The 25,297-nt window shown below is 42.9% G+C and overlaps 1 protein-coding gene across 1 annotated transcript in view; it reads left to right on the plus strand.

Moving 5' to 3' along the window:
• EML6 (EMAP like 6) overlaps positions 1 to 25,297 on the plus strand; it is a 253,524-nt gene that overhangs the window by 204,909 nt on the left and 23,318 nt on the right. The window contains exons 26-27 of the mRNA XM_021672860.2: positions 6,071 to 6,272; positions 6,382 to 6,508. Of these exons, the coding sequence (XP_021528535.2) occupies positions 6,071 to 6,272; positions 6,382 to 6,508 (329 nt within the window). The remainder of the gene's footprint in view (positions 1 to 6,070; positions 6,273 to 6,381; positions 6,509 to 25,297) is intronic.

A 25,297-nucleotide genomic window follows, 5' to 3' on the forward strand; every position in this document is an offset into this window, starting at 1 on the left:
TCATTAAACACATGGCAAATGTCTTGCCTAAAGACAGGTGGCTTGTAGTCTCTGTCATCCTTAATCTCTCCTTCTAATAAACCAACCAATAAAATATGTGAGTTTAGTTCACAGTGTACCTGTTACTGTCTGGTTATCACTATTTTTTCCAAATCCTTATGAAACTTCTGTGAAATATTTCATCCTAGAATTTTCCACGGATTACGTCACCTCCTGGATCAGTATTTGTCAGAGCCTATCTGTTTTCCTTTAGGGTACAGAAACCATTTTATGTTTGATGCCACCTCTCCTGATTTCTAAACTCTTCAACTGTTACTGTATTATTTTTGTGGTCATGTTTGAAGGCACCTGTACTCATATAAATGAGCTCTGTTTTCTCCTTTCTGGTTTGAAGAGCCTTCTCTTTGACAGAGGAATTGAGAAATTGACTTTCAGTTTATGTGAAGTCATCTGACTAAGGAGCACTCCTAACTTTTCTCTATTTGGCTTCTATCCCTAAATAAATCTTTCACATCCCTTTCAATAGTCTTATTTTTTTGTCTTCAGCATTCCAAAAACTGCACTTAAAAGTCTGTGCAAGGCTTTTGTATTCATCCTCGGTTGTTTGCTCCTCCTGTCATTTGTACGTTTTAACCTGAACATACCAGTTCCCTCTACAGCTACTTTGGTTACTTTGGATGATTTTCCTATCTTCTCCTTCCTTTGTTAATTATATCTGATTAGATTATCATGGTGAGTAGCCCTTTCTAAGATACACATCTGATTATGTCCAGTGTTACCTTCATTGTCCATCCCAAAGCCACCTGGCAGCCTCCTGCCAATGATCCATTATTTTACTCACTGCACATACCTGTAATCACAGCTACTCAGGAGGCTGAGGCAGGAGAATCGTTTGAACATGCTGGAGGCGGAGGTTGCGGTGAGCTGAGATCGTGCCACTGCACTCCAGCCTGGGCGACGGAGTGAGACTCTTAAAAAAAAAAAAAAATTTGAACTCAAAGAGGCAGAGAGAAGAAGAATGTCGGCCAAGGATTGGGTTGCAGGGGGGAAATGGGGAGATGTTGGTCAAAGGGTATAAACTTTGAGATAAGTAAGTTCTGGGGATCTGATGTACAGCGTAGTAACTATATTTAATAATACTGAATTATTTACTTTAAATTTGCTAATAGACTAGATCCTAAGTGTCCTCAGCAAACATACACATGCACACACACACAATGGTAACTGTGTCATGATGAATGCATTAATTAGCTTGATTGTGGTAATTATTTCACAATATATGCATATATCAAATCCTGTTGTACACCATGAATACATACAATTTTTGTTAATTATACCTCAGGAAAGCTGGAAGGAAAAAGGAAATTTTAGGCATCAGAATACTTATCCCTAAATGTTGCATCATGCACTTCATTACCTTGAGTTCAAGATTTGCTTATGGTATTTTTAAAGTAAAATTTAGATACAGTTTAGATAAATTTTTAGTCTTCCATTTGATAAGCTTTGACAAAAAGCTCATATACCTATATAAACATCTCTTATGAAGATACATAGGCATTGCCACCCCAGGCCATTTCCTATACTCCTTCTGGGTCAGTCCCCATGCCCACTCCCTCCTCTGATGTAATAACTGTTCCAGTGTTTTTCACCATAAATTTTACCTGTTTTAAGAATTTCATATAAATGAAATAGGTACTGCTTTTTATCTAGCTTCTTTCACTCAGATGATGTTTCTGAGATTCACCCATGTTGTTATATAATAACAGTCCATTCATTTTCATAGCTGAGTAGTGTTCCATGGTGTGGATATAACAGTTTGTTCATCCATATTCCTAGGATGAACATACTTTTCTAGTTTTTGGTTGTAGTAAAGCTACTATGAACATTTTTAGACAAGTCTTTGTGGACATATGCTTTCTTTCTCTTAGGTAAATATATAGGAGTGGAATTTCTGAGTCATGGGGAAAAATACAACATTTTAAGAAACTGCCAGACCTTTTTCCAAAGTTGTATCATTTTATATTCCCACCAAAAATGTAAGAGTTCCAGTAGCTGATACTCAGTATTGTCAGATGCATAAAATTCAGCTGTCCTAGGGCGTAGATAGTGTCATCCAGTTGTGATTTCAGTTTACATTTCTCTGATGACTAAGATTCTGAGCACTTTCTCATCTATTTACTATTTGGGGAGTGTCTATACAAGTCTTTTGTCCGTTATTTTAAATTATCTTTTCATTCTTGAGTTCTGTGTTAGAATCGATTGAAGAAATAGTTTCATAGCTTAAAAACCACCAGCCAAATATGAATTCTTTTGGTAAGAACACTTCTTTTCTTTTTTAAAAAAATTCATTTACTTATTTTTTGAGATGGAGTTTTTGCTCTTGTTGCCCAGGCTGCAGTGCAGTGGCATGATCTCAGCTCACTGCAACCTCTGCCTCCCGGATTCAAGTGGTTCTCCTGCCTCAGCCTCCCGGGTAGCTGGGATTACAGGTGCCTATCATCATGCCTGGCTAATACTTTCTATTTTTAGTAAAGATGGGGTTTCAACATGTTGACCAGGCTGGTCTCGAACTCCTGACCTCAGGTGATCCACCCACCTCAGCCTCCCAAAGTGCTGAGATTATAGGCGTGAGCCATCACACCCAGGCTTTTCCTCTTTTTTAAAAGCTGCTTTTTCTGGCACACTTTCCTTCCCAAATACATGAATCTCTTGCCAATGAATATTTCCAGCTGCATAGTCACACTTGTCCATTTGCTCTCACTCTGTTGAACAAAGTTCATTGCCTGTTAACGAACTGAATGTTTGTGTCTTCCCAAATCTACGTTAAAGCCCTAACTCCCAGTGGGACTGTATTTGGAGATAGGTCATTTAGGGAAGTAACTAAGGTTAAGTGAGTTTATAAGGGAGGGGCCCTAATCTGATAGAATCAGTGTCCTATAGAAGAGATGCTGGAGAGCTAGCTTTCTCTCCCCACACACACACACCGCCCCCTCTTCATGTGAGCACACAGTGAGAAGGCAGCTATCTACAAGCCAGGAAGAGAGCCCTCACCAGGAAACAAACTGGCCAGCACCTTAATTTTGCCCACCCTCCGAAACTGAGAAATAAATTTCTGCTCTTTAGCTGCCTAGCCTAGGGCATTTTGTTATGGCAGCTCAAGCAGAGTAATGTACCATGCCATTGCTATAGTCTCAAATTGAGCTCCATGTCGTCAGTCTTGGTGATGAGATCTTATTACTACCACACAACTCTCTGTGTCCAAAATTCAGGTTCTGTTTGTTAGCTGCTAAAATCATGTCATTATCTTGGCCCTTTTTCTCATTCTACTTTCCCATGAGTGGGCATCTCTTCCGGGCATTTTTCTTTCCATGACAAATGTATCTTTATTAATATTCAGTTTTAGTTTAAAGCCTTCTCAATTACATCATTAGTGCCCTGTTTCTGCCTTTTCCCGGCCTCCATGAGACACACTCTGTCCTTTGCCAGAGCCTAACAAGAGCACAACCCATTTTTGTAGTACCTTAAACCGCGGACCAGAAAACCAAATTCTGTTTTTTGACACCATCTGTTTAGACTGCCAATTACTTCTCATAGCCTCCCTGCCTTTCCAAACCTAGACCCTTCTGCTAAATGAAAAGGCTAAAATGCCACTATATCATTTGCATTTTTAAAACCCTCCATGCCCTCAAGTCCTTAAGTTTCTTCCTCAGAATGTCAACAACTCTGGAGAATGGTTCTTCAGAGAGAAACTTCGCCTGGAAAATTTTGCAGACAGGGAAATTGAAAACTGAATGTGGGGGGAGAATGTATAGCCTTCATGAGATTCTCGGGAATTTCCTTCCTACAAGAGACTGACAACCAGTACTCTGGAGACATAGTCCAGATTTTCATATTTTAAGACAGAGTCTCACTGTTGCCCAGGCTGTAGTGCAGTGGTGTGATCTTGGCTGACTGCAACCTCCGCCTCCCAGGTTCAAGCAATTCTCCTGCTACAGCCTCCCAAGTAGCTAGGATTACAGGCAGCCCATCACCTCCAGCTAATGGCGGGTCTTGAACTCCTGACCTCAAGTGATCCACCCGCCTCTGCCTCCCAAAGTGCTGGGATTACAAGCATGAGCCACTGCACCCGGCCCTATTCCAGGTTTTTCTGGTGCTATCATCCATTATTTCATGACTCGATGGATAAAGAGAGTTGAGGTGATGCGGCAAGTTCTGACGGGTGTAACAAATGCAGTTTGACTTGAAGACCCAGAAAGGTCGTTCATCCCGCCGACTGTGCCAGGTCTTGAGGACGTTTCCTCCACAGTCCCTGCTGGGAACCACTAAACATCCCTGCCAATATCTTCCTCCTGAGACAGCAGCTGGTTTCACAGAACCTTCTAGCAACTGTGAATTCCCTTTATTGTTGCATGGATCTTGTTTCCTGTTCTGAGAATCTTGAATCACCCACTGCTGGAAGAATCTCTGCTTTGTTAAATCTCTTCAGTGGCCCAGAACTTTTTCTCTCTTTCTCTTCCTCTATGTCCCTTTTTTTCCCTCTGCAACCCTGAATCTAATCCCTTAGAGACTGTTTGACCCTGAATCTTTCTTTTTGCGTTTTTTTCTTCCATCCCATCTAGAAACCTTATGTCCCTCTAAGTTGAGGGTGTAGAGAGGCATTCCTCATGCTGTTTTACTTCAGTAAAGAAACAGCCTGCATTTATAGTGTATAAACTGGTTGTGCTCCTGCTTCCAGTTAGAAGACCAGCAGGGCACATTGCAGCAACTGTTTGTGACTGTCCTGTTTCCATGCCTTGTGGATCTCACATGTTCGAATGGGTTTTTCCTGGAAATTCTTTTGTTTGCCTATTTGCTAGCAAACTAATGATTCTGGAGGGCCTCCTGGAAATCTGATCTGTTTGCTTCAGGAATCTTTCTAGACTCAGTACTCTACTGAGGAATGGGCAGTTCCACTAGCTGTCGGCTAGTGGTTGGCCAAATATAGGACGATCTTGACAAAAAGTATTTCAAAGTCATGAACGCTCCTGCACCTGTTCCCTGCCGTGTATCTGTGCTGGTTTCAGATTCTCCAGCATGCCAATCCAAAACCCTCTGGGAGCCACTTGTAAATGACTTAATAAAATTTTCATCTAGGACACCGGTGGCCCTCTGATGACCTCAGAGAGTGCATGTGGCTTCCCATATTGTGTAAGGTATTCCCTAGGAGTCGCTGAGAGGATGGAAAAACTCCACCTCTTTAAATGGCTCCCACCGCAGCTGTTTTTGCCAGGCTGTGGCTCATGAGCTGAATATGGAAGCTCTTTCTGGTGCCAGCTTTGATTTTGCACCACTTGTCAGGACTGCCCTGGTGTGAGCAGCTGACTCACATTCCACCCTCCGCCCTCCCTCACCCGGGGATAAAGGTGGTGTGGCCTGGGCATACCACTCCAAAAAGCTTTTAGTCATTACTGATAAATTGTGTTTTATGTATTTGGCTATGTTTGTTAAAAAGGAGCTTTGTCTTTAAATCAATGTTTGAGTGTTTCTACTATTAAAAATGTTTTCTAGTATCTGTGGCAGAAACCGGTCTGTTCATTTTACATCTTATTTGAGTCCCCAGGTTTATAAGAGATACTTTGCTCTTCTGCCACTGCCTGCACTGTGGTACAAAAGTCACTGTAGGGGATGGCTGTGAAGACATTTTTGATCTCATATGTCAACCAGACTCACACTCAGGAGTTTACACTAGAGACCTGTAGAGACATTACATTTGACATTTGCGAAAATCAGAACAAGCTTTTTATATGTCCATAGATTCCCAGAAAATAGGTTCTGTAGTCTATTGTTTCATTCATTCCCTCAAAAAATATATATTGAGGACATATTGTGAGCTGGGTACTGTTTGAGGAAAAAAGAGACCTAGTGCCTGCCCACATGGAGCTTACATTCTAGTTGAAATGTAGGGAAATTGCTGTTGAACTGTTTCATTTGTATCCAGTAGAAACCAGTAGAAAATAATGTGGTCAAATGAGCCCAGAGAAAAGAGTAATGAGACAGTGGCTGGGGTAATCACCAGTTTTGGGCTTTACAGGGACGGCACGCCAGATTCAAGAAGTACGTGGGGCACAGTGCGCACGTCACCAACGTGAGGTGGCTGCACAATGACTCTGTGCTGCTTACGGTGGGCGGTGCTGACACAGCCCTCATGATCTGGACCAGGGAGTTTGTGGGGACCCAGGAGAGCAAGCTGGTGGACAGCGAGGAGTCAGACACCGACGTGGAAGAGGATGGAGGTGAGCCCCCACCTGCCACGTGCCTCCTGTGCCGACTGCACCTCCCACCACCTCCCTACCTGGGCCACTGCAAACCAACTGGCTCCCCAATCTCTTTCTGTTGTTTGAGGCTATGACAGCGATGTTGCTAGAGAAAAGGCCATTGACTACACCACCAAGATCTATGCTGTGAGCATCAGGGAAATGGAAGGCACCAAGCCACACCAACAGCTGAAGGAAGTTTCCGTGGAAGAAAGGTATGGTGTTGCCAGGTTTGTCTGCTTTTATTATACCTGATGACAAGAAACTTGTTTAAGCCAGAGTGCATTTTCTTTCCCCTCAAAGTTGCTACTTAAGTCAGTATTTTATAAACCTGCACAGAGTCTTAACCTGTACACAGGCTTAAGCTGTAAAAAATTGCACAACATCCCAGTATGTGGCAAAGGGTGGTTTATACTTTGTGGAAGTTGGTTATGGAATGTGACTTGAATAGACCTGAAATGTGGTTGGACTAGGCTTCTCCTTGCCCAGAAAAAATGCTGGGGTAGCTCGAAAGCAGTCATGACTGTGGTGGCTGACAGGAAAACCTGCTAAGTAGCAAGGTAGGAGAAAGGACAGGCTTCTGAAGTCATGGAGGGAGATTTGTGGAGTCGTAAAAAACCATCTTCTCTTCTAACCGGAATCTCTGCCTTACACTCCATCACTTGGTGTATCTTCTCTTACTGTTTCTTTGTTTGCCCAGATTTGTTCAGGTGGGTTTGGCACTTCTGGCCTATCCCATTTGATTTCGTTGCCTTGGATGCTCTGTGTAGAAAGTGTTTTCTAGTATTCTTTTAGGGCTTTTTGATGTGCTATGTTAAGTATTTTAGCATTTCTAAAAAGAAAAGCTCAGAATTACTATATAATTTGTCACATTCATGCTAAGAGAGGATATTGAATAAAAACTCTAATAACTAAAAATTTTGTGTATTTCAAAGGTTTTTAAGAATTCCCTGAGGCCAGGTGTGGTGGCTCATGCCTGTAATCCTAGCACTTTGGGAGGCTGAGGCTGGTAGATCACCTGAGGTTGGGAGGTCGAGATCAGCCTGACCAACATAGAGAGACTCTATGTCTACTTAAAAAAAAAAAAAAAAGACAAAATTAGCTGGGCATGGTGGTGCATGCCTGTAATCCCAACTACTCAGGAGGCTGAGACAGGAGAATTGCTTGAACCCGGGAGGCAGACGTTGCGGTGAGCTGAGATCACACCATTGCACTCCAGCCTGGGCAACGAGCGAAACTCAGTCTCAAAAAGTAAAAAGAATTATCTGTTGGCTGTTCACATTGAGGTAGGCTCGATGTTCACAGTACACTGGTCCCACAATATATAATTTATGGGATTCAAGTAGTTTTCATTTGGTATGGCTTTCTGCCTAACAATAACTAATAAGTCTTATCTATCACTTATTACTATCATGTGGGGTTTTAGATGCAAAGAAACATAACCTCCTCCTCCTGCTTAAATTCAGTGCCAGATGTTAAAATAAGCTTGGTAAATAGTGGTTGTGCTACTGGTAAGAAGATTGAATCTAATGCAAAAAAGTTGTAATTTTTTCCCTAGCATCTTTGTTGGATGTTACAAAGATTCAGAGCTCTCTTTTAAGAAAAAATTACAGAGATTTTTCTGCAGTGGTCTTTATAGTTCATCTTGCTTGCAACATGGTTTTAAAGTGGCCACAAGCAGAAAATAATTTTAAAAGTCCTACTTCTAAAAATTAAGGGGAAAAAAGAACCATATGCACAGAAGTGCATGAATAGGCCTCTCACTTAAATAATCCACTCTAAAAAAGGGTTTGGCCTGAATTATACATTTCTTTGAAAAAATTATCCAGCCTTTCTAATTTCATTTCCAGTTTCACATACCATTATGAAATGAGTTGACATGCCCAGTATTCCAAGGGTGTTTCTGGCTGATTTCTATAACTCAGTTGTACATCACACTGAGATTCATGCTGGCCACCAAAATATAATCATTTAACCCAAACCCCAAATTCCAAACACTACAGCTGATTTCAAACCTTGACTGAGGTTTAGGTTTGGGGAAAATCCAAAGGAGTTTACCCCAAAAGGGGGAAAGTGTAGTTTTTCAGAGCAATTTACGATACAGTTACAAGAGAAATTTACAATTGCTGTCACCTAATCCTCATTTTCTCTCATTGCCTCTTTGGGCAAGTCTGTCAAAATCTTACACTGTCCAACTTAGTGAAAGGTAGGAAGAGTGATGATCAAGAGGACCCTAATTTTTATTTTAAAATTCAGAATTTTGAAGCTACCCCATTTTATTCATCATATCAGATAGGAAACTGTATATTAGCATACACTGGATTGACTTTTTTTAACAAAAAGAAAAAGCCTTATATTATGAGATGGGGTAGGCAGTTTAGTACTTGCATTTAAAAAAAAATTCATACCAGGATTCAGTGAAGAAAACAATTTTAAGGTCTGGTGAATAATCAAGCCTTTTCTATAGAGAGCAACTTCCTAGATAACTTGAAAAGCCTTGACAGCCTCAATTCCCAGAAGGATCTGTAACTAGAGCACACAGTGCCAGCTGCACAGCATGCTGGGAACAGAGCGGGGCTGTGCCAGGTAGGGTCAGTAGTAAAGAGTAGTAAATGATGCCCAACTTAACAGCCCCCATGGGGCATGGGGGCAAATCATAATCAGAACCAAGAACAAGCAGTCTCCACCAGTCCTGGTCAGTAATTTTAGGGGAGCTTGAACCTCAGAGATCAGACTGTAGGCAGCTTCTGAACTACAAAAGAGAACATTGCCAGGCCAGGTAGGGCATTCTGGAATTTGGGAGAAGGCAGGATGAGTGACGGGACTGGGAGGGTGGCACAAGATGTCAGATGGCATCTTAGTCCTCAGCTAGGGTATAAAACAGGGCTCATGGACTCCAGCATCCTGGAGTGAGAGAGGGGCAGAGACAGAAAAATGCTGACATTAGGACCACATGAACCCAGGTTGTGGCCACCTTCTCCCTGGGAATATTCAGGGCCATTGCCCGACAGCCCCTGACACTGCTTTCTTTGGCTACTTGAAGCCCTGCTTGAAGATTTGAGACGCAGGGGTTTTCCTTGGCCTTCCCTTCACTGTGCCTTCTGTATATACCTGCAGATACCTCTATATACCTGGGCGCTTTTTCCAAACACGTGGGTCAAGACATACATCAATGAGACTAGTGGGAGACAAATACTCGAGGACTGAAAGAGATGTGAGCTTGGAACAACCACTCCACACAGGGTCCTTAGCACTGTTTTGTCTCTTAGCAATGTTTCAGGCAGCTCTACCTCTGGTAAATCCCCTGCCCCCTTCTAAAAGCAATTAGAAACTTTTAGTGAGATGACTGTAGCACCTGTTCCACTGAGAAAAATGCCTTGGAGGCAGCTGTGCTAAATTTATGTATCAATCACTTTTGAAGCAACTGAATTCCTAATTCTTAAATTTTAAGATAGTTATGGATTGTTTCTACTTAGACTCAGTTATTTGACTTTAAAATAGCTGTGAGACTTCAGATCATCCTTCCTTGTACAATTGCTAATTAATTACACTGTGGGTTCTTATTCTTCAGAAGCCATATGATCTTCAGTTCTAATCTTTCCAAAAATGAGGAAGCTAAGAAGAAACTTAGAATTGCTCTCAAAAGAATCCTGGGCTATACCTACCAGATATGTAATGTCTGTGAAGTGTTCATCGGGTATCCTGGCTACTCACTTCAGCTTTCCTCTAGCTCACTTGGATGCCCTGCCTCAGTGACCTAGACTCGTCTGGCTGGTCCCCAACCTTGGGTGCTCTTGCTGCTCAGCTGCCACATGTGGTGCGTGGCTGAGGAAACTCATGAAGTCTTTTTTACTTTTGGGAATCCCTGCTTTCACTCCTTATCTGGGCACTAGGGCTACCCCACGGCTGCTGTCCTTCATCCCCAGCCGACTTGAAACTAATTCTGTTGTATAGGAAGCTTTCCAAACCTTCCCATCTCTCAACTGCCAAGCTCCAGCCTGACACACGTCTTGCTCTCAACTTTTCACCTCATCTCCTTGGCCATGTTTTCTAATAATGTAATCTTTTGTCCATCTACAAACTTAAGATATTTAGTAGATACTTAAAATGTCAAGAAAGTTCCTTTTGGGGACAAAAAATGGGGGAAAGCATAGTTTTTCAGAGCAGTTTAAGATACAAAATGCTTATGTTGTCACAACATTGAGGGATGGTGCCCAAATCCTATATTCAGACTTCAGCAAAAACAGTTCTCCCCAACTCATCAAGTGATAAAATGCCTAGTGTTTGCTCAGTACTAAATTACTAGAGTTGCCTGTAAAATTAAGAATTTTCTTTCCATGTTAGCAAATTCACACCTAGTTTACATGTTATTTTTTGATTTGTAACGTAGGGGCTTTCAAGGGGGTCACCCAACCCAAACTGGCCTAAGCAAAAGGGAACTTGCCGGTTTACACACCTAAATATCCAGGGGCAGGGCAACTGCAGGTGTCACTTGTTAAGAGAACTCAAATCTTGCTGCCAGGATTCTGGTTTTTCCCTTCACATTTCAGTTCTGCTCCTCTGAGTTACTGCACTTCTTCAGGTAGAAAAATGGCTGCAGAACTTACAGCCTCTGTGGGTCAAAACCAGAAGGAAAGGACTGGCTGTGATTCACAAGTCCCCACAAATGTCTTATGAGGTGCTATTGGCTCTAGTGGGCCCCAGGACTACCCTTGAACAAATCACTATGGGTTAGGAAGAAAAAGTCTTTGACTATTCCCTTGGAAATAGTCACCCGCCGCCATAAACTAACAATGTAATCACTTCCACCAGAGGTGATTTGGACAGACCCAAAACAGAAAATGTCTACTACACTTCACCTTTTTCTTGTCATATATATGCTCTTAAAATGCCCCCTTTTAAAATATCCTATATATAGGCCAGGCGTGGTGGCTCATGCCTGTAATCCTAGAACTTTGGGAGGCCAAGGTGGGCAGATCATAAGAGGCCAGGAGTTCAAGACCAGCCTGGGCAACATGGTGAAACCCTGTCTCTACTAAAAATACAAAAATTAGCCCCGTATGGTGGCACACACCTGTAATCTCAACTACTCGGGAGGCTGAAGCACAAATTGCTTGAGCCAGGAGAGGGAAGTTGCAGCGAGCCAATATGGCACCGCCACACTCCAGCCTGGGCGACAGAGCGAGACTCTGTCTCAAAAAACAAAAAACAAAAAACCCCACTATTATATATATAATTTGAAATGCAGTTATACCACCTTCCCAAAAAGAGGCGTCTCAAAGTCTCAGCCGTTTTTTTTTTTAATTATTTAAAAAATAATGGAGGGTCAGCTGGACTGGACAATCAAGGATTCCTCCGCTAGCCGTGTGCGAGTATTAAATAACTGGATGGTAATATGAATGCCAGCAGTCAAGATGTATCTTTTGTTTGTTGTTTCAAAACATACACATATGGAAGTAAGAAATAAGAGTAGGAAGTAACATAATACTCTCTTAAAAGTACAGCTCTCCAAATGTCCCAGGTTCCTCTGGGATGTCAGTGATGCCCCTGTATTTTGTCATTCTAAGGGGAAAATGTGTATCCTCTTGCCCTCCCATAAACTCCTCCCTTGACAAGAGACTGGCTTAGAGCTTGACTATTCCACAGACACACGTATAAGCTGTCACTCTGGGTGAGGGAAGGTCAATTTGTAGAGACATCTGCCAGGAGGCCCACATTTCAGGTCAGTTGAAATTCCATTTTTGTCGTTTAGTTCTGTGGCCTGAGATTTGGAGTTTTATAGTATTAACTTAGAAATATATATATTTTTTGAGACTGGGTCTGGCTCTGTTGCCCAGGGTGTAGTGTAGTGGCATGATCCTGGCTCACTGCAGCCTCAACCTCCTGGGTTCAAGCAATTCTCCCACTTCAGCTCCCCAAGTACCTGGGACTGGAGCTACAGGTGTGTACCACCATATCCAGCTAATTTTTTTTTTAAGAGACAGGTGGTCTTACTATGTTTCCTGGGGTGTTCTCAAACTCCTGAGCTCAAGCTGTCTTTTCACCTTGGCCTCCCAAGTGCTAGGATTCCAGGTGTGAGTCACCATGCCCAGCTCAAAAAATACATTTCTTTTTTACATCTCAAACTGATACTTGAATTCTCAAGGGGAAGATATATCAATTAAACAAATTACTGTTTTATTTTTTAAGTCAAATCATTTGTCACTCTGCCCTCATTTTTTTGGTGACAGAGTACCAGTTAATTTATTATTGATAGATATTCCTTTTTAAAAGTATAGTTTATATTATTTATCTCTGGAGGAATATTATAACCCTTTTTTTGACTCAACTGATTTTAATGAATGATTTGTCATTGTCATTGCTTTATGTTTAGATTGTCACTATTTGGTCTTTAGCAGACCCTTTGTAGTACTACCGTGTACCTTTGAAACTGTCTGTTTTTGATAAGGGGTCCCATGCTCATCCTTGGTATTTCTGTCCTGTGAATGGCATCTGGGCTCTATGAGTACACATTAGTTGGTGATTTGGAGAACACATAAAATTTAGTTCATTCTCCTTTAATTGTTTTTTCTAATGAAAAGTGGTGATTATCACAAAAAGAACCTTAGGCTATTTTACTGTTAAGCAGTAAGTACTATCATTTGTAACTACTTTTGCATATGTATAGGTATTTATTACCTAACATTATATTTGTATAACTTTTTAAAAATTAGAAATGCCAATAAAAATGCCACCAAATTAATGTCAAAAATTATCAGAGACATTTACAACTTTACCCAGTTAAAGTGAAACAATTTTGGTGAGTCACAGTTTTATACCACCATCTCAGGGTGCCACAACAATCAACTTATAAAATACATTAATGCTGAGGTTTATTACTTCTAAAAATTGTAGTCTTATATTCACTTTAAGTTTTGTTACTCCCATATATCTTTTAAAATGATGTTTAAGGCCAGGCGTAGTAGCTCACACCTGTAATCCCAGCACTTTGGAAGGCTGAGGTGGGAGGATCACTTGAACCCAGGAGGTTGAGGCTGGCAGGAATTTAGAGGAGCCTGGGCAACATGAGGATCCCCTGTCTCTACAAAAATTTTAAAAAATTAGCTGGGTATAGTAACACACTTCTGTCATCCCAGCTACTCAGGTGGCTGGGGTGAGAGGATCCCTTGAGGCCAGGAGTTCAAGGCTGCAGTGAGCTGTGATAATACCAGTGCAATCCAGCCTGGGCAACAGAGCAGGCCCTGTCTGTGAATGAATTAATGTGTGTTTAAATGTCTTGGACTCATCTCCAAAGGTTTTTATTATCACATTAAGAGAAAACCAGAAATTAGAAACTTACAACTACAGAAATATTTAGTGCCAATGCCCACATTTTTTGTTCTGATCAAATTATCATGCAGCTCCAATTTTGTATATGGTGGTAACTACATGATCACAAAGGAACATGCTTTCTGATAATTGATAGGTAATATTTAATATCTCTAAGTGTGGGTTGTAATCTTTTACTAAAATTCATATGAGCTGACCAGGTATTAGTTTTCCTGGTTACAGCTGGTGGGGCCATGCTTAGTAATTTATTTTTAAATGCCTACTGTTTGACATAGGTGGACGTCCCCATTTCTTCTTCACTTAACCAGCCACATGGGGGTTGGTGATAATGGATATTTTTATTTCCTATATACAGCTGGAACCTGCATTCCACAGAAACCCAACTTTGTAATGACAAGATACAGAATAAATACAGAATTAAACTATTATGGAAAGTGGCATATAAATACTTATTTAACCTTTATATTTGAAAGAGGATACAATAATTAGCTCAATGACTGTTTTCTCAATACACCTGGGTCAGCCATTTGTAGTTTTTTCTAGGTCCTTTATTAACAACTGCTGAGGCATACAGGTTTTGACTGTCTATCCGGGGATGAATAAAAGAATGTTAGACTTAGCACTTCCTGTTTCTACGTTATCTTTATAACATTGTTTTACTTATCGCATTTTTCACCTATCACTGAAAAAAGGTTCAACTGCTCCCTTCTTTTCTTACCTGAGAAGCTGCATAGCTTAGGGCCAAAAACCAAAATCGCAAACTCACCTAAAGCTTATTTCTTTCCTTCCTCAGCAGACTTTGGGCTTGTTGCCATGCCAGTCTCTCCTACTTAGCTCGGGCTAAAAAGGTCATCTCTCCCTTAAAAAAAAAAAATGTCTGAGGCCAAGCATGGTGGGTAAGACTGTTATCCCAGCACTTTGGGAGGCCGAGGCAGGAGGATCACTTGAGACGTGCCTGGACAATATAGGGAGACCTTGTCTCTACAGAAAATTAAAAAATTAGCCTGATGTGGTGGTTTAGCTGCTTGGAAGGCTAAGATAAAAGGATTGCTTGAGCCTGGGAGATCAAGGCTGCAGTGAGCCGTGATCACGCCACTGTACTCCAGCCTGGGCCATAGAGTAAGTCCTTGTCTCAAAAAAAAAAAAAAAAAAAAAAGCAGGGGGGGAGTCTAAAGTAAAAAAGTTCATTTTTCATGCTTAAATTGTATTGTCTTAACTCGAGCTTAATGTAGTTTACTTTATAAATTATGGATAACTGTAGATACTGTGATATTTATAGTTTTAGTTACTGATTTGTTAGTTATATTTTATCCAGATATTCAGCTGTTTTACCTGGGTAGATGACATGTACATAGCCATCTTTATACACTCTTTCAATGAAGCTTTGTGCATTAATTAAATACGGTTTGTATTTAAATCATTATGGAATCTCTGACTCCCTTCTTTTCTTTCTTTTTTTTTTTTTTTTGAGACAGTGTCTTGCTCTGTCACCAGGCTGGAGTGCACTGGCATGATCTCGGCTCACTGCAACCTCTGTCCCTGGGTTCAAGCAATTCTCCTGTCTCAGCATCCCAAGCAGCTAGGACTACAGGTGCACATCACTGTGCCCAGCTAATTTTTGTACTTTTAGTAGAGACAGGGTTTTACCATGTTGGTCAGGATGGTCTCGATCTCTTCACTTCATGATCTGCCGCCTTGTCCTCCCAAAGGGCTGGGATTACAGGTGAGCCACGGCACGTGGCCAGAATCTCTGACTTCTACAAGAGTTGGTTCAATGAGAGTCAAAGCAAAACTCAGCTCCCCTTGGATTTCCTCTTACATATAAAACCTCGAAAGAATTTAGTGTCTACCTGGGTAGTGGCCAACTACATTCTGACAAAGGCTTGAGGACATCCTTTGCTTTAATCCCACTTCTGACAGCAGTCTGCTTAGTCCTCACAGTTGGAAAGTGATGTTAATGATGTGAATTATGGAAAAGTGATTGTATAAAAGTTACGTGGGGTCGGGCATGGTGGCTCTCCTAGCGCTTTGGGAGGCCAAGGCAGGCAGATCACCTGAGGTCAGGAGTTCGAGACCAGCCTGGCCAACATGGCAAAACCCCATCTCTACTAAAAATACAAAAATTAGCCAGGCATGGTGGTGGGCACCTGTAATCCTAGCTACTTGGGAGGCTGAGGCAGGAGAATCGCTTGAACCTGGGAGGCAGAAGTTGTAGTGAGCCAAGATCATGCCATTGCACTCCAGCCTGGGCAACAAGAGTGAGACTCTGTCTCAAAAAACAAAAAACAAAAGTTAGGTGAAGTTTCTCTAATGCTGGGGTATGCAGACAGCTGTGGATACAGTTACATAAGGCAGGAGGTAATAGCATTTTCTTAGACAGCACTGTTAGGGCCTCCCAGGTCCTCAGCATGCCCCAGTGAGACATACAGCCATGCTTATTATCATTTTTCCAAGCACAGGAGGCTTCCTTTACAATTTCTTTGAGGTGTGTTTCATACTTTTCTGTCATCTCCTCCTGAAACATGTACCCAAATGTTTAGGAGAATCAGAGCACATGCCTACCAGCTCAGGCAGTATAAGTAGCTACTGCAAAACAATTGTAACACACTTTGACATGTCTGCTGTGGGAACTGACTGACTGTGGCTTCAGCAGAACCCTGCCTCAGCAGGCCCAGGCTTCAGGCTGTCTGAGGTTCTCTTCAGCACAATGTGATGCGTTCCTTGGCCGTCTTCTGGCTGCACCTGTTCTGCTCTCAGAGAAGATTTTCCTTGTTTGTCTTTGTTCTGTCTTGCCAAGTCTGAGATTGGCACTGGGGAGAACTGCCTTTCTGAGGACTTCATTTTTAGTCTCCTTATTATGTTGTTTCTGTTGGTGGGAGGCCTTAAGAACTTAAGAATCACAGGCCTTTGTTGTTTACCTGATTGGAGGTTATACATAAAGCCCTCCTCCCCCAAGTAGGTTGTCAATTCTGTGAAAGCAAAATTTCTGTTTTATACACTGCTTTATCTCTATAATCTAGAATATGCTGGCGCTTGGTAAATATGTGTTGAATGAATAGACTCCTTAACAACAACTTAACAAGATTTAGGTTGATTTTCAGTCTAGCCCATGGATTAGGTACCGAAGTCTGAGATCTTGTTGACACTTTATCATTCAAATCCATAATCCAGCTAGGAAATCTCTGCTTCTAAGCAATTGGCATCTCTGGTTACCCTTCCAGCACTCAGGCTTGCAGCTTCCATCTGGCTTCTGCCTTTAGGCAATTCCAAACAATGGTCTGAAGTGGAGAGGCCCTTACCCCAAACTGTATCTCAGTGGTTTTGAGGGTCATTGTCCCCTTTGTCTGGCAGGGAATGTGTGATAGTCGATGTTTAGGAGGGGTCTAGAGGATCAGACAACTCTCCTTTTCTCTGTCATACCTGCTGTAAGTTTCCTTCCTTGTGGATGGATGAGTAGTGCTTCCAGCAGTCCCCATGGATAAGGATTCATCTCTAGGCACCAGTAGCCCTTTGCAATATGCACCCACATTTGGCTGATCCCATCTGTCAGCATTCCTTCATTTTCAATAACCCCCACTTGTGGACCAGCAGACAAGTCAGAATCCTGAAGGGTGATCCCCATCCTCCCCACTCCCTGCAGTGCCCCTGTCTGGGCTCTGCTTGGTCTCTCTTAACCCTCCCTCCATGCAGCAGCAGAAGCTAATAATAACTTTGATACAAGAGGTGGTTGCCCTGGTTTAACGAGGTTGGGCACCCTCTACAAGTCTGGGGCTGTGTCCCAAGTGGAATTCCTCTCCCAATTCTCTGTGAGGAGAGGGGAAAGGAGCTATTTTCACTTCACAAACTGCCTTCCACCACAAAGGTAACTTCACTCTCCAGCCATCTCAGCGGCCTGGCACAGGCAAACATGAGGAGGCGGTGCCAGAATTATTCTTAGCAGCAGATTATAAAGGAGGAATCTGTGACTATTCTACATTAATATTTTAGTCCTTCTGGAATATATTCACTGTCAGTCTATGGCATATGTTCCTTAGGAAACCAAGGAACTTTTACCAAACCAAAATTAGAAGTAGTTTCTAAGCCTTTTATACATGGTGGTGCCCTTACCTGTGAACTGACAGGTGCTAGCACCAAAGGACCTCAAAATTCCACTCTAGCATTAGCATTTTCCAGAATTTTTCTTAAACTGTGCTTATGGCTGAATGGATAAGGCCTTGAAACCTATCTTCTACTGTCTCATTCTTTATTAATTGATTTGAATGGGTTTATGAACTGAAGCAAAAAGAAAGTTCTATAAAGAAAACCGTATACTGTGGGTTTAAAAATTTTTTATGGGGTTTTGGGGATTTTTCTTTATTTGGTCATTTTTTGATTTTAGCTCCAAATTAATAGCCTTCTTTAATTCTTGATTCCTTAATACCTGAGTCTGTGACATCAATATAAAATTTCACTGGGTTATAAACTTTGTTAGGATCATTGGTTCCCCAGTGGTCGGTGCTGTGCCCATCATGGGACCACTGTGTGCCTAACACGGTGCCCTGCACTTAGTACACAGCAAACAAATACTTTTTGAATAAACAGGTGAATGGGTGAATTTACTTATCCTGCTTCTCTTAATATTTAAATAATTTGTCCTCAGAATGCTGTGCAAGTCCATTCTTTGTCAGCAACCACTTTACCATCACTTCATTAGCAACTATGGATGGTGCTTGTGGGAAATGATGTGACTAATGCAGAATCCAGGATGTCCCAGCTGACCCTGGGACTGCACTTGGCTAAATTACTTCTTAATCTTCATAGCCTCTGTCCTTCAGGAATTACCATGTTTGTTTGGTTTGAATCTACTTAAGTAACCTCAAGCCAAAGGAACTGAGAAGATTCTGTGTCACTGTGGCCATCACGCCTGTCATATACACCAAGCTGCTTTGTCAGCAGGTTTACGGTGAAACAAAGAACACGCTCATGAGTGACAGTAAATGGGAAGGATGTAGACAGATTTCCTTCAGTCACCGAATCACTGTGTATAAGTAATCCCAGTTTTCCTTCTAACCTTTTATGCTGTGCTTGGAGACAGAAATCTGGAAGAACTTGCCCCCAATTTGTTGTTCATTTCTAATTTTTTTAATGGACACACAATAATTTTATATATTAGGTACACAGTGAGTTTCAACATTTTCTAGGTATAGTGATCAAATTGGTATCATTAGCATATCTTTCACCTAGAACATTTGTCATTTACTTGTGTTGGGACCTTTTAAAATCCTCTCTTCTGCTATTCACTTATATGTGGAAGCTGCGCTTTTTTGAACACCTTATTTCATCAGGAAATCTGTGGGTATTTCAAGCTGGCCAGAGGCAGCTTGATGAGGCATGATGAGCATGGTGAAGTGGCACCGTGTCCACGGCAAATGAGCAGCCTGCGCTCCCAGCTCTTTCCCCAGTGTAGCGGGACAGAGGCCCTTTGTTGTCATTGATCAATAGGTGCTTTGTGGGCCTGTATTGTTAGAGTTGCTAAGAACTGAGGATCCTGCTAAGCAAGTGCCGCTGAATTTACCATATGAAGATTGATCAAAACTGTTCAGTCCTATCTTGAAGCTTGCTCCAATAAATGGGAGGAACCTCTCGTTCTACATTTCCGTCCCATTTGTGAGGCTGGAGTGACCTCACAGAGCCTGAGAGTTGGTACAGAGATCTGCAGTTGCCTGCATGTTGTGTTTAAGCTGAGTCTGGCCCTCCCTATGGGAGAGTGATGGCACATGTGCAGTGCACACAGGGTGAGGAGCACTCCTGCTCCACAGCCCTTCTCTCTAAGCTACGTTCTTCTCCACCCCACCGAGAGTTCTGCCAGCAGAGCTGTGGCGAGCAGGTAGAACTGCAGGATTCCTGTTTTCTGAAGATGGAAGGGACTGAAATTATAATATCTATTAAACCCAGAAATGCTGAAGTTAGTCATTTCCAAGGCCCATTGCTTAGCTAGGTAACTCCATCAAAAGTTGAATCATTAGTTGATTTTTTTCTAAGTGAATGTAATACTATTTTCAGAAATGATTTTCTTTATTCAGACTCGATTTTCTGTATTGGTTTGAAGCAAAGCAATGACTTCTATCTGATGATTTTAGAAATTAAACCTGTTGTTCATTATAGAATAATTTGTTCACTTCTGATGTCAAAGAGTGGACAGTGTATAAAAATCCAGAAGTAAAGTGTTGGAAAATGATTTTTAGAAAAGATTAACGTGCCTAGGAAATCATACTCCTACGGTGTAATCATTGAATCAAACCTACTCACTTGTGGAGATAAAAGAGCACTTTAAAAATATGTAAGTACTTTTCTGTCAAAAGAGAGTGTCTTTCTGCATTCGGTGGCAGAGTTGGGTCTGATTATTTTAGGCAAGTGCCTGAATATCTCATAGATTCTCCATTTGAAGGGAATGGAGGCTACCAAGGGTGTCGACCCTCCTTCTGTCGATTAGTGTGTGGTCAAGATGTGGTAACCAGGGAGGCATTTGCAGGAGTGAAAGGTGTGGAGGATCAGGGTGCTCTTGTGGGTGTGTTTAAAGTATGTTGACGTGCTCTTTACCCGGCTCCCTCCCGCTCATTTGAAGTTCGTGTCATGCTCTGCCGTCTTCCGCCCCTTCCGGTTCTTGTCATCTGTCGACTTCCTGTCTCTGAGCATTTCAGCTCATGGTCAACTGGCCAGCCTCAGCCAGCTCCTGCCATGCCTTGGGTGACGTCATCACCTGAAACTCCTCTGTCCCTCAGTGTCTTAACCAACTCTCCTCTGGATTTCCCATTCCTGGATACACCCGATCTTCATCAAGACAAACGAGTGCCTAGACACCTTCATTTTTCCCCAAGTTCATCAGCCCTTCCTGGCCTCACTTTATGTGCCTGCCTAAATGCCATTTCCCAGTCCTGTTGACCCTTCTCCCCTACGTTCCTTCTACCACCTGCCTCTCCATTCTTCTCACAGGAAGCCCCACATTGGCACAGACGGCTACCACCAGAGAGCCGGCCTGGCTGCTGCACTTGGCCCTCCAAGCTCCTGCCTCATTTGCATCCTTTTCTGTGGTTGGTTCTCTCTGCTGCTTCTCGGCAGTCATCCAGAGTTCACCCCTTGTCAACCTTCTACCCTTTCTTCACTGAGAAAACAGAAGCCACGTGCACGCACTCCATCTTGGCACTTCTTTCTCTCTCCTCCATCTTCCTTCCCATCCTTCACTCACCTCAGCCATTCAACTTCTTCCTTCTCTTCTCAGAGGAAGTAAGTCCCTTCTCCTGTTTTAGAAGGGTCCCTCACCTGGTGATTGGGCCCCAGCCTCCTGTCTGTCTGTGCTTCCTCATCATCTGTCCTCTCATCTGTGTCTCCTGTGTCACTCTCCCACAGCCGGATCCATGTCCTCAGCAAAAAGTCACATCCCCGTTTCCCATCTCCACCCAACGCTCCCCAGAAAAAAACAGGTCCTTTGATCTTATACACTTACACCCACGTTTCTGCACTCACCTTCCCTCCAACCTTTTTCCTTTCTCATTCAGGCCTTGAAGTCTTTTCTTCACTCTCTGCCCCATCTCATTTGACCTCTGTCCCTGCCATTCTGCTGACATCGGGGCTCTCTAACTCCCAAGTCCTGTGACTCTCCTCTCTCTGTCTTGCCAAAAGAACTTGTGTCTTGTAGAGTAGCATTGTCCAATAGAAATACATGAGCCATGGGTATAAATTTTCTAGCAAGCACATTAAAAAAGTTGAGATGTTGAAATTTACGTATTTTAACTCAATATATTTAAAAATATCTCAGCATGTAATTAATATAAAATTATTTTACATTCTTTTGAATTTTTATTGGTAGGACTTCAAATTCTAGTGTGTATTTTACAGTTATAGCACAAGTCCAGCTCTTGAAAGCCACATGTGGCAGTGGCTACAGTATTGGACAGTGCATATTAGAGAAGAATATAAACATTCTCTTCTTGCCCTTTTGAAAAAAATGTCTCTTGGCCCTCCTGATGCCTCCCGCTCTCAGTCCTGCCTCTGCTTCCTCTTCCAGCCCCTTACAATGCTGTTGGTCCTCAGGATTTTACCTATGGCTGACCTCTTTTCACCCTCTACCATCTACCCTCTTTCTTAATTAATCTTTTATATCCCATCCATTGGCTAGTGAGTCCCAGGGTCTTGTCACTGACTCCCATCTCTCAGTGGAACTTCCAACTAACAAAGCTATCTCACAGGTGTTCAAAGCTCAACATGGCAAAACTGAACTCATCGTCTTCCTTTATTAATATTTTCTCTCTGTCTCATTCCATGATACCATTTAATCCCATATCCAAGCCAGAAAACTGGTCTTGCCTTTGGGTTCCTTTTCCTAATGAATCCCCTAAAGACAATCCATGACAAAGTGCTGTGGAGTCTATTTCACCAACATTCCTTTAAATATTCAACTGTTTTCTTCTCCACAAACACTGCTCTGGTCAAGCGCTTCATCATTCCTCTCCTGGATCATCACGGTGGCCTCTTCAGTATTCCACCCATCTTTACTCTTAGTTCTCTTCACTCCACCCTTTATGCTCTCATGTTTTCACACAGATAACTTGTTATCCACCTAAAATAGCCAAGTCTAAGACCATATCCTCATTTTTTAAACAACAACAACAACGAAACACAAAGCTGTGTTACAGGCTTCAGTCAAGAGCATTTTCAAGATGGTGGGCTTCTTTCAAGACATCCTGTAGTTCTTCTGCCTGAATCCTTTCCATCAGCTCCATCACTGAGCATCTCCGTACATGATTCTGGAAGACATAGGAATACACATGACTGAGTCCAGTTCTTAGGAATATTCTCAACAAGAGTCCAGTTCTGAGGAATGCACTTAACGTAGTCTAATTTGGTCTGGATAACAGAGTCCCCATGGCTCTGGACATTTTCCCTAAGCCTGGATTTATCCTAGAGCAGTGGTTGCTAATCTCTCTCTCAGTGTTTCTCTCCCTCCCCATCCCCCTCCTTCCCCTTCCCCTTCCCCCTTTCCCCCCTCCCTCCCTCTCCCTCCCTCTTTTCTTCCCCTCCCCCTCCCCCTTCCGTTCCCCCCTCCCTCCCCATCTCCCTCTCCCTACCCCTCTCCTCCCCAGTCCCTCTCCCTCTCTCTTTCTCTCAGATCACAGACATCTTTGAAAATTGAATTAAAACATGCCTCCTTTCCCCATAAAGATGCACATGTCGAAACACAATTTGGTATGAGTATCAGGGGTGTTCATTCAGTTCCTGAAGTCCGATAAGATCCTGCTGGGGGACAATTCTAAGAGTTTCAGGTCACATACTGGTTCCTACCTAAAACCAGGATCAAGGGTATCTGGGTTTCCCAAGACATCCTGAAAACTCTTGGAGCATTTTATGCAGCATTTTGGAAGCTGAAGGCCATTTCCTCCAAGGACACTTTGAACCTTGTCTGATGAACACGACTCAAAACAACTTCAGACTTGTTTCTTGGCTAGATGGAGCTGAGTTTCCCCACACCTACACCCACACCCACACCCCTCTTTACAGAAACTGGTAGGAACGACTTTGTTTCTCACAGACTGTCCCAGCCTTGCTCCCCATTTGGCTCTCGAGTCGTGCTTATCTTGGGTTGCAACTGACTCATGACCTCCTCAGTGGTTTCAGAAGCCTCCCTGAGCGCGTTGGCCCTGAGTGTTCTGTTACATGTCTCGGGTCATTGTGTGCTCTGCTCCACCTCTTGCTCTGTCAGTCCAGTGCCTTGGGGAGGGGGAAGGAGGGACAAGTACCCAGGCATTGGCCTGCCTTGGGGGCCTTTGCAGAGCAAGAGCCCGTGTCAGGGTTGCACCCCCACATCTTCAGTTGAGTCTAAGCTTTCTCTTCAGCAGCGCAGCTGCTGGGCAGGGCCATGACAGCAGGAATCGTCCTTCCCGTGATCCTGCCCTGCCCACAGAGTGTGCCACTCATTTCCACAGCGGTTACAGGGTAGTGACTCTCCTCACAGGCACTGAAGAAGAAGGCCTTGTTACTCAACACCAAGCCCCAGGCTGGAGTTCATGTCCTCGCCCTGGGCTTCCTGCCTTCACTCTCTCTTCCTTGGCAGGCTTCTCCCGCTCTCCAGAGCTCAGGCCTCTCTGCTGCCCTCTCTCCTGATTATCCGATTTGTTTGCTGACTTGCCAGTTCCCGCCTTTAATTTATTGTCCCATGGAAGCTCTTTCTCCTTTGTCTCCCGGCCCTGCCCTCCTCACCCAGTCACCTCGAAGTCTACCTGCCCCAGCAGGCCCCGTTGTGTCTCTGCTCCTCCCACCTTGGTTTCTCACCCCCTCTTCCCAGCTCGTGGCCCTGCAGGCTGGTCTCCCTGCCAATGCCCGGTTGCGCCCACCGCCTTCCCCCTACTCCCATCCTGTGCCAGCTGGGAACCACCAACTCTAATGAGTTTATTGGACTGAAAGTGAGTGAATGTCCTCACGCCCTCCGCTTTTTCCCACCTCAGCAAAGCTTTTCAGAGTCCCATTTCTGAAGGAATCTGAATCTAAAAGGATTGAGACCCACAGAAAAATGTTAAACCTCCAGTGTTTGGCTCTGTGAAATCTCTGGCAGTCCCTCCCACGTCTGATGTTGTGAGCACTGTTTCTGGATGCCTGGAAAGAAGTCTTTAATACTTGTATTGTGTTTTAACTTGCTTTCCTTTGGAGGCAGGGAATTGTCAAGTAAGTATTCACACCGCTCTAGAGAAAAACAGGTGTTCGGTAAACATCCAGTACTAAGTGTTCACGCAGAATCCACAACCTCGAAGGGTCAATATTTAAAATCCGCTGAATTTGCCATAAAGCAGGTTTCTTCCCCTTGCTCCTCTCATCTTCAGTTTTGAAGCAATACAGCTGTAAACATATGCTTGCAAAATGAGAAAGAAACATTCTGAGATTGCTTTACCTTTCGGTTTTTTTCTGAAAATCAAGGTGAAAAAGCATCGGATTGCCTCTGCGTATATATATATATACAATCTCCTGTATATATAAGTCCACAGTGTTTGTGCTTGTATGCATACTCTCTCTTCACTGTATAATATATTACATATTATACAACCTGCGTGTCCCCTGAAAACGAGCCCTGTGTCTATCCTCGAATTACGCCTTTGAACCATGCATAGTTCTAGTGTCCTCCTGCTCTCACAGCCCCTGGCTTGCTTTTGTCATAACTTAAATGTTCTTAGGTGAAAGAAGAAACCCACGGATTTCATTTGAAAGTCCCACTAAAACAGAAGAAAGAGCAGATGTCCTGGGAAGCGATAATTAATGTGAAGGAAGTGTCTAATTGTGAGAACTGGCATGCCCCCAGTCTCCCGATTTTGCTCAATTTGGTGGCGATGATGTCAGCCGGGGGTGTCGTTTTGCAGAGATGTGCTCTCTCCCCATTCTTCAGTGGTGATTACAGTACCGTTTGGTCCAATTATCCCTTATGATTACATAACATGTTTTGATTGAAAAGTTTCTGAGAAAATAAAGGTACCCTGTTTTCCCCTGCACACAAAAAGAACCCCTGCAAGCTATTCAAGCAGGCAAGCTGACCTACCAAGAAACACTGGGAATTATTAGGCTAAATTATGAATTGAACTTGGTTTGGAAACAAAGTATCCATTGTACAGAACTCCCCACGACATCCAGGAAGATGTCATTGTTTTTCTGGTGGC

The sequence above is a fragment of the Aotus nancymaae genome, unplaced genomic scaffold (genome assembly GCF_030222135.1).
Source record: "Aotus nancymaae isolate 86718 unplaced genomic scaffold, 86718_ANA_hifiasm-v0.15.2.pri h1tg000057l, whole genome shotgun sequence".
NCBI lineage: Eukaryota > Metazoa > Chordata > Mammalia > Primates > Aotidae > Aotus > Aotus nancymaae.